The sequence below is a fragment of the Macrosteles quadrilineatus genome, unplaced genomic scaffold (genome assembly GCF_028750875.1).
Source record: "Macrosteles quadrilineatus isolate MER2022 unplaced genomic scaffold, UCM_ALF_1.0 Scaffold_3__2_contigs__length_128488019, whole genome shotgun sequence".
Lineage (NCBI taxonomy): Eukaryota > Metazoa > Arthropoda > Insecta > Hemiptera > Cicadellidae > Macrosteles > Macrosteles quadrilineatus.
In genome coordinates, this window is record NW_026542596.1 from 93,584,898 (window position 1) to 93,601,391 (window position 16,494).

Consider the following 16,494-nt stretch of genomic DNA (forward strand, 5'->3'; position numbering starts at 1 on the left):
ACGTTTTCACCGATTATTCTAAAGGCCTTTAAAATGAGATATCACTTGATGGGGCTTTATTAAAAAAAATGTTGAACTGAACCAAAATACCCCGTTTTGGGTTTTCGGATGAAATTGGGATAACAAAAAAAGCTCTTTTATGCCATATAGAGGTCTGCAGACTTTGTCTTTCCTGGTGTACAACTTTAAGAAGTTAATAGGAGGTGTCATTATTTTTTCGAAACCCTGTATAAAAAATAAATATAGCATGGATTATCTGATTTAGGGGTATAAATATTATTTGATTACAATTTTAATATTTAATAAATATCCCAACTCATATATTCACATAGTATACAGAGTACATAGTATTTACAGAGATATACAGTAGTTGTGTTACAACGTGTTCACTTGAACAAGGCCAATGTCCAGAGCAGCAGTAAAGGCAGCACTGACAGGAGTGGACGATCAGCTGATCCACAGAACATCATGTTACAACGTGTTCACTTGACCAAGGCCAATGTCCAGAGCAGCAGTAGAGGCAGCACTGACAGGTGTGGACGATCAGCTGATCCACAGAACGTCACGTAACATCGTGTTTACTTGACCAAAGCCAATGTCCAGAGCAGCAGTAGAGGCAGCACTGACAGGAGTGGACGATCAGCTAATCCACAGAACATCATGTTACAACGTGTTCACTTGACCAAGGCCAATGTCCAGAGCAGCAGCTGAGGCAGCACTGACAGGAGTGGACGATCAGCTAATCCACAGAACATCATGTTACAACGTGTTCACTTGACCAAGGCCAATGTCCAGAGCAGCAGTAGATGCAGCACTGACAGGAGTGGACGATCAGCTGATCCACAGAACACCACGTTACATCGTGTTCACTTGACCAAGGCCAATGTCCAGAGCAGCAGTAGAGGCAGCACAGACAGGAGTGGACGATCAGCTGATCCACAGAACGCCACGTTACATCGTGTTTACTTGACCAAAGCCAATGTCCAGAGCAGCAGTAGAGGCAGCACTGACAGGAGTGGACGATCAGCTGATCCACAGAACGCCACGTTACATCGTGTTCACTTGACCAAGGCCAATGTCCAGAGCAGCAGTAGAGGCAGCACAGACAGGAGTGGACGATCAGCTGATCCACAGAACGCCATGTTACATCGTGTTTACTTGACCAAAGCCAATGTCCAGAGCAGCAGTAGAGGCAGCACTGACAGGTGTGGACGATCAGCTGATCCACAGAACGCCACGTTACATCGTGTTTACTTGACCAAAGCCAATGTCCAGAGCAGCAGTAGAGGCAGCACTGACAGGAGTGGACGATCAGCTGATCCACAGGACACAACGTTACATAGTGTTCACTTGACCAAAGCCAATGTCCAGAGCAGCAGTAGAGGCAGCACTGACAGGAGTGGACGATCAGCTGATCCACAGAACGCCATGTTACAACGTGTTCACTTGACCAAGGCCAATGTCCAGAGCAGCAGTAAAGGCAGCACTGACAGGAGTGGACGATCAGCTGATCCACAGAACGTCACGTAACATCGTGTTTACTTGACCAAAGCCAATGTCCAGAGCAGCAGTAGAGGCAGCACTGACAGGAGTGGACGATCAGCTGATCCACAGAACGCCATGTTACATCGTGTTCACTTGACCAATTCCAATGTCCAGAGCAGAAGCAGAGGCAGCACTGACAGAAGTGGACGATCAGCTGATCCACAGAACGCCACGTCCACGTTGCGACAGTGCTTTGAGTACACACGCATGTTAGACAACGTGTCTGCGATCTTCTTGATGAACAGAGCTTCTTCCTTCTTGCATTTGAGTCTAGCCGCTACGTACACGCACTTGAGGAACCCGTGTCTTGCACTGGAAACAGACAAAGTGTAACATTAGTGAATATTTTAGCGTTTGCTGTTATTATTGTATGTTAAAAGTTATAAATTGGATTATGACAGCGTGGTTGTTCTAAGTGAAATCAAACACTACTGAATTGGTTGTGCTGAAAGGTATCAACTATCATTGATTGGAATGAGGATCCTACCTAGGGGTGGATGTTAACCCAAATATAGTGAAGGATGAGTGTAGAATGCAGTGAGATTATATTTTGTATAGCTTTGTTATCGACTAAGATCAGCTTTTCATTAGCCAGTATCATTAAAAGCTCAATGATACACCATGATTCTTCTAACACTAGGTGTACAATGCAGTTGTCTGCTTGCAATATTTAGCGGAGCCAGCATATTCAATGTCAATGATTTATTTGGTTCGCATTTTAAATAGAATGCCTATTGGCAGTAGGTATCCAAAGTCAATCATAAGTCAGGATTAAGTGAATGAATTGTCTACTTGCATATGGTTCCTTCCCATATGGTTGGTTACTATGACTGTGCCAAATTTTGTGGAGATCGCTTCAGCCTTTCAGGAGGAGTATTTGTAAAACAAAAGCAGGAGTGTAGTATAAGAGCTTCGCTAGCTTCGCTTCACTCCGCTCAATAATTTCTATACTGCAAATGAATCATGGTAGGCCTATATTAAAAGGCAATAACGATTATTATTATATTTAAAATTACCTCTTGTATGTAGAATTTGCTTTTGTCTATTTTTCTTCAATTTCTTCTTTCTTTATTATTAAAAAAAGAATCATTTGTACAGAAGACTTATTTGCATTGAACATTCATAAAACTCACAAATTCAATTACCTCAATAACTGTTTACCAGTATTATTGTTGTGAGGGGTTGGGGATAGCCACTCACTGGGATCGTGGAAATAGTTTTAACATATGTTTAAAAGCATTGTTGGTTGCAGCGCCAGTTACTGGGATTGCGGAACTGAAATATTGTGTCGACGCCGTTGTTTAAACAGCGTTGGTGGTGTAGTGGATAGAGTACCCGACTGATCGTGAGGTCCTAGGTTCGAATCTCCGCGGCCTTAACATTTTGCTTCTGATTTTGTTAGAATATGATTTTCTCTTAACATCAATAATTAGTTTTTTTATCTGAGCCATTCATAATTTAATTTTGTGATAAGAATGCATTTTTTATAAATACATTAACTTTTTGTTTGTAATCATTTCCTAACATCGAATGATTGAGATAGGCTAATCGATTCTTAAAATTATTAATTCGTTTAAGTATAAGCCTATAACTTAGGTCTAGTTTTATTTTAGCAGTTAAAAGTAAGAAATATATCGTCAACCACTTTCAAAATTTCCCTTTTGTGCAATAAAATTTATCAATACGACTATTTTATTGTCTAAGTTACACCATTTAGTCTTAAACCTTACCTGCAAACCAAGTTGTTGTGATTTCATTTCGTAAAATGATTTTGTATTTTATCTACAAGTAAATTTTTTACAAATTTACTTGCAAATCAAGGGCGGTGTGATTTTTGTTGGTATGATTATGTTGTAGTGTTGTATTTTTTAATTACCTCGTTTTATCTTCTCCTTCTCCAAGCAACATAAACTTAGGCCTAATTAGTTAACTATTCATTGTTGTTAAAAAGAACAGAACTATTTTACAATTAAATATAAACGGCATGATTTTATAATCACTCAATATTGAACTGATTGTTAATCAATTCGTATTACATGCAATACACTATAAAATGCTCTTTAGTATTCATCCGATGTTTTATTTTGTACTGTATTTATAATGTGGTAGATTTGTTGACTAACATATGTCGAGGCTCTTGTTTACTTGTTAGTGTTTACTCGCAAATAATGTCATGGCGACCAATTAAACCATAAGGCCCATGTTAAATTTCTAAAAGTTTGCATTCATGTAGGGAAAAGTCCTATGGTCCGATTTGTACCATTTCAGATTTATATCTTCCCATGGTTGGGTACTATGACTGTGTTAAATTTCGTGCAGATCGCTTCAGCCGTTCAGGAGGAGTATTTGTAAAACAAAAGCAGGAGTGTAGTATAAGAGCTTCGCTCGCTCCGCTCAATTAACAGTCTTACTTACAGAAAGTGTTAAGAGTTACTGTAAGTGGATAGTATATTGATTAGCTTTTGCACTTCAACATAATCAATTTGTTCACTTTCTTTCGTCCCCTTCAACATAATTTTAATTAATCTGTTTTACGAACAGTATCTGCTTGGTTAGAAAATATTTTCTCTCAGAAAACACGGTGTCTGTTGAGTCTTTAAAATAGCAAAATTTTTAATGTCAAAACAGTAGGTTTAAATGAATATCTGGTTGAAGCTTCGATAATGTAGGTTGTAAAAGTAAAGTACACAACTATTTGGCAGCAGTTCGCATTGCCACCCAATATCTTGTGACGAGCCACATTATTTGTGATTTTGCAATGTGTGAAAAGCTTACTGGGGCTGTTCGTACACTTAACTCTTCCATTTTAAATTCTATAACCTCTCAGGCTACCCACCAGCAGAGTTCCAGCAGTCTGGACTCCATGGTGGTGTTCTTCCTCACCACCTCCTCTCTGACTAGACTGACGAACCTGTTGGCGCAGTTGTCCCAGTCCTTGCTGATGGCCTTGTAGCAAGACGTGTACTGCAGGTACTCTGCAACGTAAATAAATTTATTTACCAATATTTTGTACACGATTATTTTACACACTAAAATATTTTCGTTATATCCATACTACGAGAATGTTTCTTGATAAAATAAGTATTCCTAACAAGGTTTTCCAAACCCCCACGATGGATTAAACACAAATATTTTTAAGAAAGTGTTCAAGATTTCGAACTGTGTGAAGTTTTGTTCTGAAATTGAGTCCTTCACTCTACCGCCGGTTCAACTAGTCCCTAAACAAACAGTTTAAAAGATTTCAATTTGAATTATTGTACAACTCTAACAGTATGTTTATGATTCGATGTAAATTATGAGGGAAATTTCAATCTCAGCCTTCAGCACTCTGCTTCAAGTAACCTCCCTTCGCCATTACTTAAAGTGTACTTTTACTGCCTCGTAAATAATATAACGTTTTCACTTTCATTTTCTATCACCTTTTTTGAGGGACGAAGCCAAATACTGGGATAGCTATGGTGTAATTTTGCTAAGTAGTATCTTTAAAATTTGCTGCAGAATACAAAATACGTAATTTGTATATTGATAGATATGTCATGTAACGAATTGAAATTAAAATAGCTCAGTTTTATTGTTATTTGGTATTTTTATTGATTAAAAATGTTTGAACCTGTTACATTATCAAAACAACGTCATTGGAATAAAGATATTAAGCTTCAAAAACAATTACAAACAATAAGCTGTCTATGAGGTTTTAGTGGATATATTCATGCATATAATTATCTTAGAAACATTTACAGACTGAGCTTTGAACTAATTGATTCTATTAACTCTAGGAGTAGATGTGTGAAGTTTGCTTACACAGTGAGAACATTACTTACCAGACTGGAAGACTGGGTCGTCACAAAGGAACTTGAATGTGTGTCTGGCTCCAGCGACATGAGCATCCAAGGTCTGTCTGTCTGCCGTGGAGAGGCAAGTGTTAGCAAACGTGTCCATGCATCCCATGCCTATCTTAAATGCACTGAAAATCATAATTGCAAGGTGAAAACATGAAATCAGTTGCAGCCGAAACTACGTTAAAAAGTATTAATTTAAGACGTTTTGTTATTTGATTCTTTGAACGAAGTCTTAATACTAGCCTTGTTAAAAAAAGAGCTATGTTCGATATTCAGCTACTAAGATCAAACAAGTCCCAAGTATAACAAATTACCATTCAGAAGGTGTTTGCTTAAAAAAAACTGAAGGATTTGAAAAGGCAAATTGAATTCATGTTCGCATATTTAGCCAAAATTATTTGTCACCTGCAGGAAGCATCGACGTCAGTCTTGGAACTGGGGATCCCCTTCATCTCGGACTTCTCCAGGATGGGAGGCAACTTCTTGAGACAGTTGTCCAGGTAGGAGCGATCCTTGCACTGCACGACGACCGTCTCTGAAGGAGAGGTTGTGTTGTCTGACGATACAACCACCAGCATCTCTACTGTAGGATAATACACATTAGACCATCATTTATGCATGGTAAAAGTAAACATCTTCTTGAGACAGTTGTCTAGGTAGGAGCGATCCTTGCACTGCACGACGACCGGCTCTGTAGGAGAGGTTGTGTTGTCTGACGATACAACCACCAGTATCTCTACTGTAGCACAATACACATTAGCCATCAGCCATCATTGATGTATGGTAAAAGTAAACAACTTCTTGAGACAGTTGTCCAGGTAGGAGCGATCCTTGCACTGCACGACGACCGTCTCTGTAGGAGAGGTTGTGTTGTCTGACGATACAACCACCAGTATCTCTACTGTAGGACAATACACATTAGACCATCATTGATGTATGGTAACAGTAAACAACTTCTTGAGACAGTTATCCAGGTAGGAGTGATCCTTGCACTGCACGACGACGTGTTGTCTGACGATACAACCACTAGTATTTCTACTGTAGGACAATACACATTAGACCATCATTGATGTATGGTAACAGTAAACAACTTCTTGAGACAGTTATCCAGGTAGGAGTGATCCTTGCACTGCACGACGACGTGTTGTCTGACGATACAACCACCAGTATCTCTACTGCAGGACAATACACATTAGACCATCATTGATGTATGTTAAAAGTAAACAACTTATTGAGACAGTTGTCCAGGTAGGAGCGATCCTTGCACTGCACGACGACGTGTTGTCTGACGATACAACCACCAGTATCTCTACTGTAGGACAATACACATTAGACCATCATTGATGTATGGTAACAGTAAACAACTTCTTGAGACAGTTATCCAGGTAGGAGCGATCCTTGCACTGCACGACGACCGTCTCTGTAGGAGAGGTTGTGTTGTCTGACGATACAACCACTAGTATCTCTACTGTAGGACAATATAACCATCACTGGTTACTGATTGTGTCTTTCGAAATGTACAGTTTGGAATGTGGGAATGACTTTGAAACAGAATAAATGTAGACACTGTTACATAGTACATTCAACTTTTTTATTCCAAGGATCTCATTTTAGTCCCTTGTGTAATGTTAGTTGTGATCCTATCTCATTCAGTATCTCAACTGAATGAAGATAATCCTGTTTTTGTAGGGGTTTGAGTAAATTAAATAATGTAAATTTATTGTAAATAAAGACGTTGTGTGCAATTAATACGTGCAATTAATATCAAAAATAAATATCACCTTTTTCAAATCATTTGTGATTTTTTCCAATTTTGTTACATGTTTACGTGTGTCAAAAATACTGTAAATGTATTTGCACTCTCTGTTTTATTAACCGTGACTGCACATGAAAATCAATCACTAATTCAAGAGTCTTGTGAAGTTAACTCGTAATTTCAAACATCAATAACGTTTTAAGACTAGATTACTTACGTAATCCTGCCACAGATCAACAAAATTCGTCAATTTAGTATGTGTTTCGGTGTTAAAAAAAATATCGTCAGCTTCAGGTACTTGTAGTCGTAAACATCGTCAAAAGGCAAACTCAGGACGGTATGAACAAAATTTAGATAAAATACAACAAGAAACATTAAAACTTTGAAACAGGCCTGTTTTAACAATGGTTGACAGACCTCACAAGTAACAAGGGACAAACTTCAAGTATCTGAAGCTGACGATGGTGTTTAAAACCCGAAGAATGTACCAAATTGACATATTTTGTCGAGCTGTAACGGGATTACGTAAGTAATTTAAGGATTGATTGACGACAGGTCAGTAACCTTATGATAAATAAGTTAGTCTTAGTGTCCAGCAGTTCAGGGTCTACAAACGTGGATTAAAAAAATAGCATTTGTATAGAAGCTTTAATATAGTTTTTAAAGTATGGTAATGGTTAGCTTTCACCTACTATTTTGGGTGTCAGTAACTAAACAGAACAATTTCAATAAAATATTCCTTTCCAAAGAAATAATATATTTGTATTTAGATTTAACTTTTTGGGAAAAATAAGATTACTAAATTGTAATTTAAATATTGATAAACTGAACTACAACTACATATTAACCTGGATTCAAGGATGAATTTTTGAGCCCTAAAAGCTCTCCAAACTCACGTCTTTTACATTACAACCACTTACTGTGTCAGTTAACAACCTTCTAAAAAAAAAAAAAAATGCTTTTTGTATGTCAGCTGATCAAGCTATTTTGTAAACACTATTATCCATTCTACTCACAAAACATTTATCTACTTCTCTTTAAAGTAGTGACAACCTAAATATCGTCACACTATCTTATATATTTTAAAGAATTGGTTTTTCTTTTCCGAGTTCGTTTGGCTCTTCTACCCGAACGATTTTCATTATTGAGGTATCAAATTGAAGGTATGCACGCACAAATTTGCCATCAAGCATCGGAATATATTTATCTTTAATCCCACTCGGCTTATACGATAACTTAATTTGCTCCCCGTGTATTTCTTATGGGAGTTAAATTTAGTTTTTCTTTTTCGAGTTCGTTTGGCTCTTCTACCAGACCGATTTCCATGATTGAGGTCTCAAACTGAAGGAATGCACGCAAAGATTTCACATAAAGCATCGGCATGTATTTACCTACTGTATTACTTGATCAAAAAACATAATTTGACTCATTTTCGAACTCTTACTTCATTATAAGATGTATTTTACCAGTTATAATTATATAAGTCTATATTTTTTGGATCCGAGCACCTTAAATGAAATACCAAGTCTCATTTAAGTTGTTAGTTATTCAAATCAGACGAGTTTCAAGCAAACGCAAGGTAAACAACCAACGTAAAAATTATTTTTCATAAGGTTTTATATGATTAAAAATCAATAGCTACAGTATTGGTAATGTTTTATATGTTTTAGACTCAAAATAATCAGTAAATTATAAGTGATAATTTGAGCTATTGATCGTTGGAATCAGCTCAAGATACTGTTTTACTCTGATTGAAAATCATAAATGTTATTATTCCTCGGATATTATATTTATTTTAACTCTGCGGTGCAGCATGGGTCCTCTAGTCGATTTAGAAAATGTACATTGAAATTAAAGCAAAATTAAAAGCATCATAGCTACAAAACATTTATCAGAGTTTATAAAGATAATTGATGAAATGTTAAGCCGATCTATTTAATTTTGTTTTCAATTTTTAAGTCACTCATGCGTACCAGAAGGATCCAGAGAGAGAAAATAATCCTTTTAGAAAAGTAGCCAATCAAGTGGAAGTTTAATAACTTCCTCATTTCTGCTTAGGAATTTTCATTGTTAACTGTTAACTGGTTCAATAAAGGTATGACAATTTTAATAAAAAGGATACTAGACTTTTACATTTAGTAATAAAATATTTGTTGCTGCAAAGTATTATGTTATACTTGGTTTTGAACACAATACTAAACCGTACACTACTGATACTTTATTAAAAAGTAATAGGCTAATAACTTTTAGAATGATCGATGTGTTTTTTTTTGTTTTTTCTTTTTTGCTAAATTGGCTATTATCTAGTGGCGTTGTCCCACAGCTATCAAATTATTATGATGGAGAAACCCCATTAGGTAAAATTACTATGTTTAGGTGAAATAACTGATTTCACCCAGAGCAAAAATCATTGGCTAGAATTTGACAATGTTGGAATAGTGACACCTTTGTACTGGTGTTGTGGTGACTAAACTAATTTCTATCACAGCTATCAACAGGTACTTAGGTAATTGTTAATAATTGGAACTTTAAAACTTAGCCTTAGTTTAAACATTTGATTTTTTATTTGGTCTTCAATTGGTAATCTTTATTAGCTATTTTGTATATTTTTAACTACTGGCTAATATTTAGTTTAGTTTTGTACAACCGTATTTTGTTCGATGATTTAAAAAGATTGACTGGAATATATATTGTTAGTAAAAAAATTTTTATCAAATAAATGTGTTAAATTTTATCTCACAGCTTATACGTATATAATTTTGTGAATTGATGTATCCTATTAATGACTTCTATTTTTTTAACCCATCTCTGTTAGGAATATTATCTCATTAAGTCATATATAAAATGGCATTGCTACTTGATAGGAGTTGATTCTGTAGAGAAACCAATCAATTCCACAATATAAAGTAAATATTCATAAAGTTGATATTTGTATATTTTCATAGAACTATTTAGTAACCTATGATAACATTTAATTTGCATTCCGATATTTTTGGAGTGTCCTTGTTTTGTAAAAATCCTCATAATTGATTATGATTTCATACAATCGTACAATTAAAGGTCAATCTTAAATATAATACAAATTATCAGATACAAAAGAAAAGTTTAGAAAATATAAATATTCTAATGTTACGACATAAACTGAGATATGTCTGTTCGTTCTCAAACAAAAAAAGATTTAAAAAAGAAAAGGTTCTTTTTACTTTTTTAATTTGTGTAAAATAAACTTTCTTTTGGAAACATAAACATGACGTATAATTCTAATTTATTCGACAATTAAAATAGGTTTGTCATTCTAAGAAAATATAAATAAATAAAGAGCTGTATTATATTATTTATCTCAATGGCTTTATACCGATTTTGAACGAAAAAGAAAACATTTATAAATTCAGGTATTTTAACAAGAAACTCTCCTTGATTCTAAGAAAAAGTATATATTTTAATGAGTTAAATTACTTATGTTGGATGTCGAGGCAATACGTGTTACAAAAATGTTTTTTGAAGAAAATAGATTGATAGTGCACTACTTATATGAACATGGAGCATACATTACTGTTGGAAAAAGATTGATGTAAGGGGTTATTCCATTAAGAGATTAAGTATACTTAACATAAACGTAGTGATTTTTTGTTCTCTAGATTTCTATGATTCTTTGTTGGGTACGAAATCATCGCTGTTAAATTTAATGAAGTATAAATTTCCTTGGGGTTTTTTAAAAGATTGAGAAGATCCTAAGTGATAAATAACTAAAATTGGGCAAGGCTAACATAATCTTTTAAATATTGAGCATTTTAAAATTGTAGTAGAAATGTTTTCCATATAACTAATATTTTGACGCGGTAATTATTTAAAATAGTTTGTAAAAATTGGAATATGAAAGAGGCAAACCAAAAACGTGTACATTATAAATATTCTTTATGAATTTAGCATAGTCACAGATAGCAACAAAATTAATCCCAATTTATCCTAGATTGGAAGTAAAGGGAAATCCTAGATATACCTAAATACCTATATCTATATAAATTTTTTTATACTTCGATATAATTTGGATATACCTAAATCAATTTTTAATTTTTTTGTCAAAGGAGCATGTAATAACACATGGGGTAGTTATAATGATACTCACACAGAACAATGACACACACAGTAGTTATCAACATGTTGTAAGTGACGTAATAGTTAGGTAAGTTACAGGAGGACGGTGATTGTACGTCATCACTAGACGCGTGTCTGTCACATACTGACTGTCTGTAGTCTGTAACCTCCCCCTACCACCCTCTCGAAGTGTCCTCCCCTCAACGTTTCATCCAAAAGACTCAAACTAACTAATGTAGCCTATGATTCACTCTGGTTTCAATGCTTATTGAAATCATAATGTCAAGCTAACAGGTAAATATAGATTTATTAGGGTGCACCTCAAGGGTATATTCTTGGACCCTTCCTCTTTTTAATTCATATCATTGTCTTACCTATGGCTTTAAATTCCAAGATAGTTATGTTTGCTGACAACACTTATTTAGTTTTTACCAGCCCCGAGAAATCAACGTTTCCACATCTGATAAATAAAAATCCACAAGCTGGAAAGATAGTTTCTTTATAATATATTTTATACTAATATAGTTTATTGAAACATTAAACCGAAAAATAGTTTTTCCAACTACAATAATACATTACCATGCAGTTTTTCTGGCTGTAACAAACTTTTAGGAATAGCTGTACATCGTAAACTAACCTTGAATAGTCACATGGCCCTGATTAAGTATAAAACAGTTAAGTAATGCATAGTGTGCATTTTTCTATCTAGATCAGTTCATGTTTCTACACTGATGATGGTTTAATATTGAATAACGTTTGGGACAATTCCAACGAAAGGAAAACTGTATTTAAATTGCAAAAATGGATCCTTCGGATAGTTTATTGTCTCAAAGATAGAAGATACATTCATTTGAAAATGTATTTATTTAAAATAAATAGCTTTTTTGTGGTTCCTAGAATTTATAATTTGCAATAATTATGTAATATATATCATAGACAACACAAATCAACTTTTTTTTTATTTTCACCCTACTACTCGTTCAATTTGATAATAACCTTGATTAAATCTACATCTTCTCTCAAATTATTTTCAAAAACTTATTAAGCTTTACTAAACAAATGTTGTTGCAATGAAAATCATTTTTGTGCTGACTCTTGTACAATTATTATTTATATTTTAATATTTTTGCTATGCATTACTTATTATTATTACACCATTCATGTATGCTGTGCGCAAAATATATAAAAGACACTATGTTTTGATTTCATCATTCATGACAGAAGTAGATGATAATATTTTTTTTTTGTTTTTAAAGAGGTTGGCATCCTATTTAAACCTTGCATTTGCTTAGGCCTAGAGTTCGTGTGTGGAACATATCCAGCAAAGCAAGGGGTGGTCTGATACTGTACAAGTTTGAATGGTACTGGTAAAATGTTGAATTTGATCTTTAAATAGTTTCCTTCACATACACCATTCTAACAACTATACATTTTTACACGAACATAAAACACGTTTCCTATAAAAACATTAATAATTCAAGATTCAATTCTGCTCCACACAGATCTATAGTATTAACTGATAATATCAGCTAACATAAAATATATACTACATAAAAAGATTACGTAGATTGTTAGATAAGGATTGAATCTATACCAATGCATATGTTTATGACTCCCCTACCTTCTTCTAACATAAAATATTTTACTAACCTGCATATTTAGCTTTGCACTATACAGAAAGTAGTTGAGTAGTGATGAAGTATAATGTTCCACGGTGTTGTATTTCACAAGTCTCTGGATATTTTCCAACAGTTCACGTAACGAGGGGATTTGAAAACCAAACCGACCCAGTGGAATTGGCGTTGATAACTCCACATGGATTTATTGTTTAAAATTGGCCAAATTAGTTTACTCGCATTTGTTTTTACTGATTATTATCAGATATTGAGTATCATTGGGGCAATTACCCTCTTTGTTTTTAATTCTTTCCCCTTTTGATTTAGGTAAGGGTGTATAAAATAAATAGGCCAGGTGTAGTACTTATAGAGAAAGTATTTAACATTTTTGAAAGTAGCTTTATGAATTAATTTGAAAAATAAACTATAAATTAATTTATTTGAGAATTAGTATTATTAGAAACAAAATAAAGCTACCAACAGTAATCCAACTTTAACAACAATCCAAAAGTTATTGTATATACGACAATTCTCAATTATGTGCGAAAAGATAAAATTTTTATATAGGTGAAAATGCATGAAATACCAACTGCAAATAAAGTCCAAGAAGATATTTGTGTCCCACTTTATTAAACTGTGCAGGAGATGGATTTACAGACTTGTTTGTCAACACCGATTCAATCTCACTTCGACACTGACCTTGTTCTTTGTGGGTTACATAAAAGTGTTGTAATAAATTCATTCAGTGCTTATTACTGAGAGGAACGTTAATGGAGACGTTTCTTCTCGTCGTTTTCCCAAAGTTATCAGATTTACTATAACACTCGTTCCTTTTATATTATGATCAGAATGTCCACGGCTTAAGGTAAATCATCCGGGTTTAATTTGAGTGGCTGGGTAGCCGAGTGGTAGTGCACACTTAACAATCAAAAAGTCCGCCGGTTTAATCATGAGAAAAGTCAGTAGCTTTTTAATTGTTCGAAACTAGACCCACATTTCCCTGAACTCTCGACTTTAAATAAATTATCTTGGCTAATAAAAAAGCTGATCTTAGCAAAAAAGCTACTCAGATCATCTTACTCCATTTTACACTCATCCTCCATTCTTATGTGGGTTAAATACGCACATAGGTGGCGTCCCCACCTTAATGATTGATCATCGATGATTAACAAAATTTTTAAGGATGGTTTGTATACGTTTAAGGCTTAAGTTCTATTAGATCAAAACAACCATAATCTAGAGACTTCCAATGAACGGTCTTTTATCGAATTCAAAATTAAAATTATTGATGATATCAAAATGCATAATTTGCACTCAAATGCACTAAAAATATATTTTAATAAAGCTCAATGAAAATGCATAAATACTCATTTTGTATGCTGCATCATAAGTATAGAAGACTCCACTTTCAATAACTGTAAGGTTTCAAAGAGACATGAAGGGGTAATTTGTCTTTACTATTTCAAATTCCGCTGTGGAATGAAGAAATGAGTCTGCATTTTATTGTGAGGAGGCAGCAATTTGGGGCACAAAGCAGCTTTGGGCAGCAATTGGCTCCCATTGTGATTTGCTCTTCTTCACTAGTATGGGCTTGACATTGGAATTGGCTTTTAAATTAACTTTTGTAATTTGCTTATTTAATGACTAATGACAAACTATTGCTTACTACTTCGAATCTCCAGCATCACAAACACAATGGCTTTTCAAATGACAAGTTTTAATTTTTGTTTTTACTTTAAATGTTAATAGAATTTTTAAACTAAAATTGAATATAAGAAAATCTGTTTGGATTCCTTACAAAATGTTAATTTATTTAGTTATAAATTATACTTTTTATTTATATATTTAATTTTTTAAATAAACAAAAACACAATTTAAGTTTCATTCAGCCATATTCATGGTAAATCATATTAATATTTTTCACGTTTATAATTAATCTTCAAAGTAAATGATAACTATTAACATAAAGACGGAGAATTACGGTGTTTTAAACACTGTTTGATTATGTACACCTGATTGTAATAAATACAGAGATGATTGATTACGTCATTAAATGTGAAATCAGATTCGTAATTTGTTTTTAAAATTAAACTTGTTTTTAATAAACCTAAGGGGCTTTGTAAATCGAATTCAAATGTATCATTGATTGCTGGGAGGGGGTTTTGTCAGGTATTATGCAATCATTGTTTACGGGCAAAAAGATAAAAGTATGTCACGGAGTTGATACTAGCTGCAGTTACTATGCTTAGCTTCTTACGTTTAAGCTATTTTTAAATTGAGCTGGAACAAATAAAAGATAAGAAAACGTGGTTTAAGTCATTAGAATAAAATGATGATACATGATTTCATTTTATTCTAATGACCTTTCGGAATCATTTACTATAAAGATTTACAATGTTATATTAAGGTGGCATAAGCTTTTTTTTTTATAAAAAAAAAATATTTCCCTGAAAACAAAGGTTTAAAATAAATCTTTACAGTAAATGGTTCTGAAAATTCATAAGAATAAAGTGAAATCATGTATCAAACAATCAATAGCAACTAAAATAAAATCCTGGCAATAAACTTATAGCCGGAATATGTTATGTATTGGTCTTCAAAATGCACTACTAAACGAACCCTTGCAGGAAATACAAATTGCTTTAAACAACCTATTATTAAAACTGTATAATTCTTGAAATATACTTCTTTTGACAAAATAGAACGTTGTCCATTTGATAACCAGTAAGATAAAATTTAATGTTTTATCAATACAATTAAAACATTTATTTTGGCTTATTTTTCTGTATAAACATCATATAATTCATACGAGTATGTTTATCAGTATAAAAAGGATGACAAAAAGGTGCATGCTAAATTATCTTAACTTAAAAAAAAAACATAAAAATCTATGTGCGGTTTTCATTTCAACCAACACAGAATTATTTAATACTCAAACTTATACTCATTCGTCTAAGGAACGAAGAATAACAACTTAACCATACGATTGCACAATTTAATTTATAAAGGCGCCATAATTCTTGTAAAACTTTCGAATGTATCCTGAACTCCCAACAGAGCTGTAGATCTTCGTCTCTAAGTTTGCAAAACTTGTAACCTCCAACTTAGACGATTTGAAGCTGTGGTTTTCATTGTCAACAGTGGAAGTCCTTAGTTACTAACAATCGATTTTGAAGGTTTGATTTTAGACTTGGCCACTATTTGTTACTCGGCTATCAGTAAAGTACTCGTTTCTTTTTAGCAACTAGCAACGTCTAGGGATTGCACCTATAGCGTAATAGTATTCATCACTACGGCATAAAGTGGCTCTTTTTGACCCGAGGTGTAGAAACCACGATTTTGGTTTCATTTATTTGATTTCTCATAGAGGTTGTATGTTACTCGTTGTAACACTGTAAACATAGAGTAAACAAAGATAAACATAAAGTTTTCCGACTGATTGCAGACGAGTGGGTGTTGCTGACAGGGTCGTGACTCTTGTTTGTTGTTTTTTTAAGTTTAATATGTTATGTTTGGCCAAATATTTGTCAAATGATTCAGTATGTGCGGCTTTTTGTGTGTGCATGTGGTTTTATGACTACTTAAGCGATTAAGATTTACAATTACGTTGCTTTTAACTCAATAGTCCTTAAGGTTTGAAACG

The 16,494-nt window shown here is 33.8% G+C and overlaps 1 protein-coding gene across 1 annotated transcript; it reads right to left on the reverse strand.

Moving 5' to 3' along the window:
- Window positions 1-1,634: 1,634 nt before the first annotated feature.
- LOC128989372 (uncharacterized) lies at window positions 1,635-5,962 on the reverse strand. Its single transcript, XM_054411261.1, has 4 exons — window positions 5,790-5,962; window positions 5,367-5,509; window positions 4,382-4,520; window positions 1,635-1,857 (listed from the first exon to the last, which is right to left on the reverse strand). The coding sequence occupies exons 1-4, from the start codon at window positions 5,960-5,962 to the stop codon at window positions 1,635-1,637; spliced, it is 678 nt and encodes a 225-aa protein (XP_054267236.1).
- Between the last annotated feature and the right edge of the window lie 10,532 nt (window positions 5,963-16,494).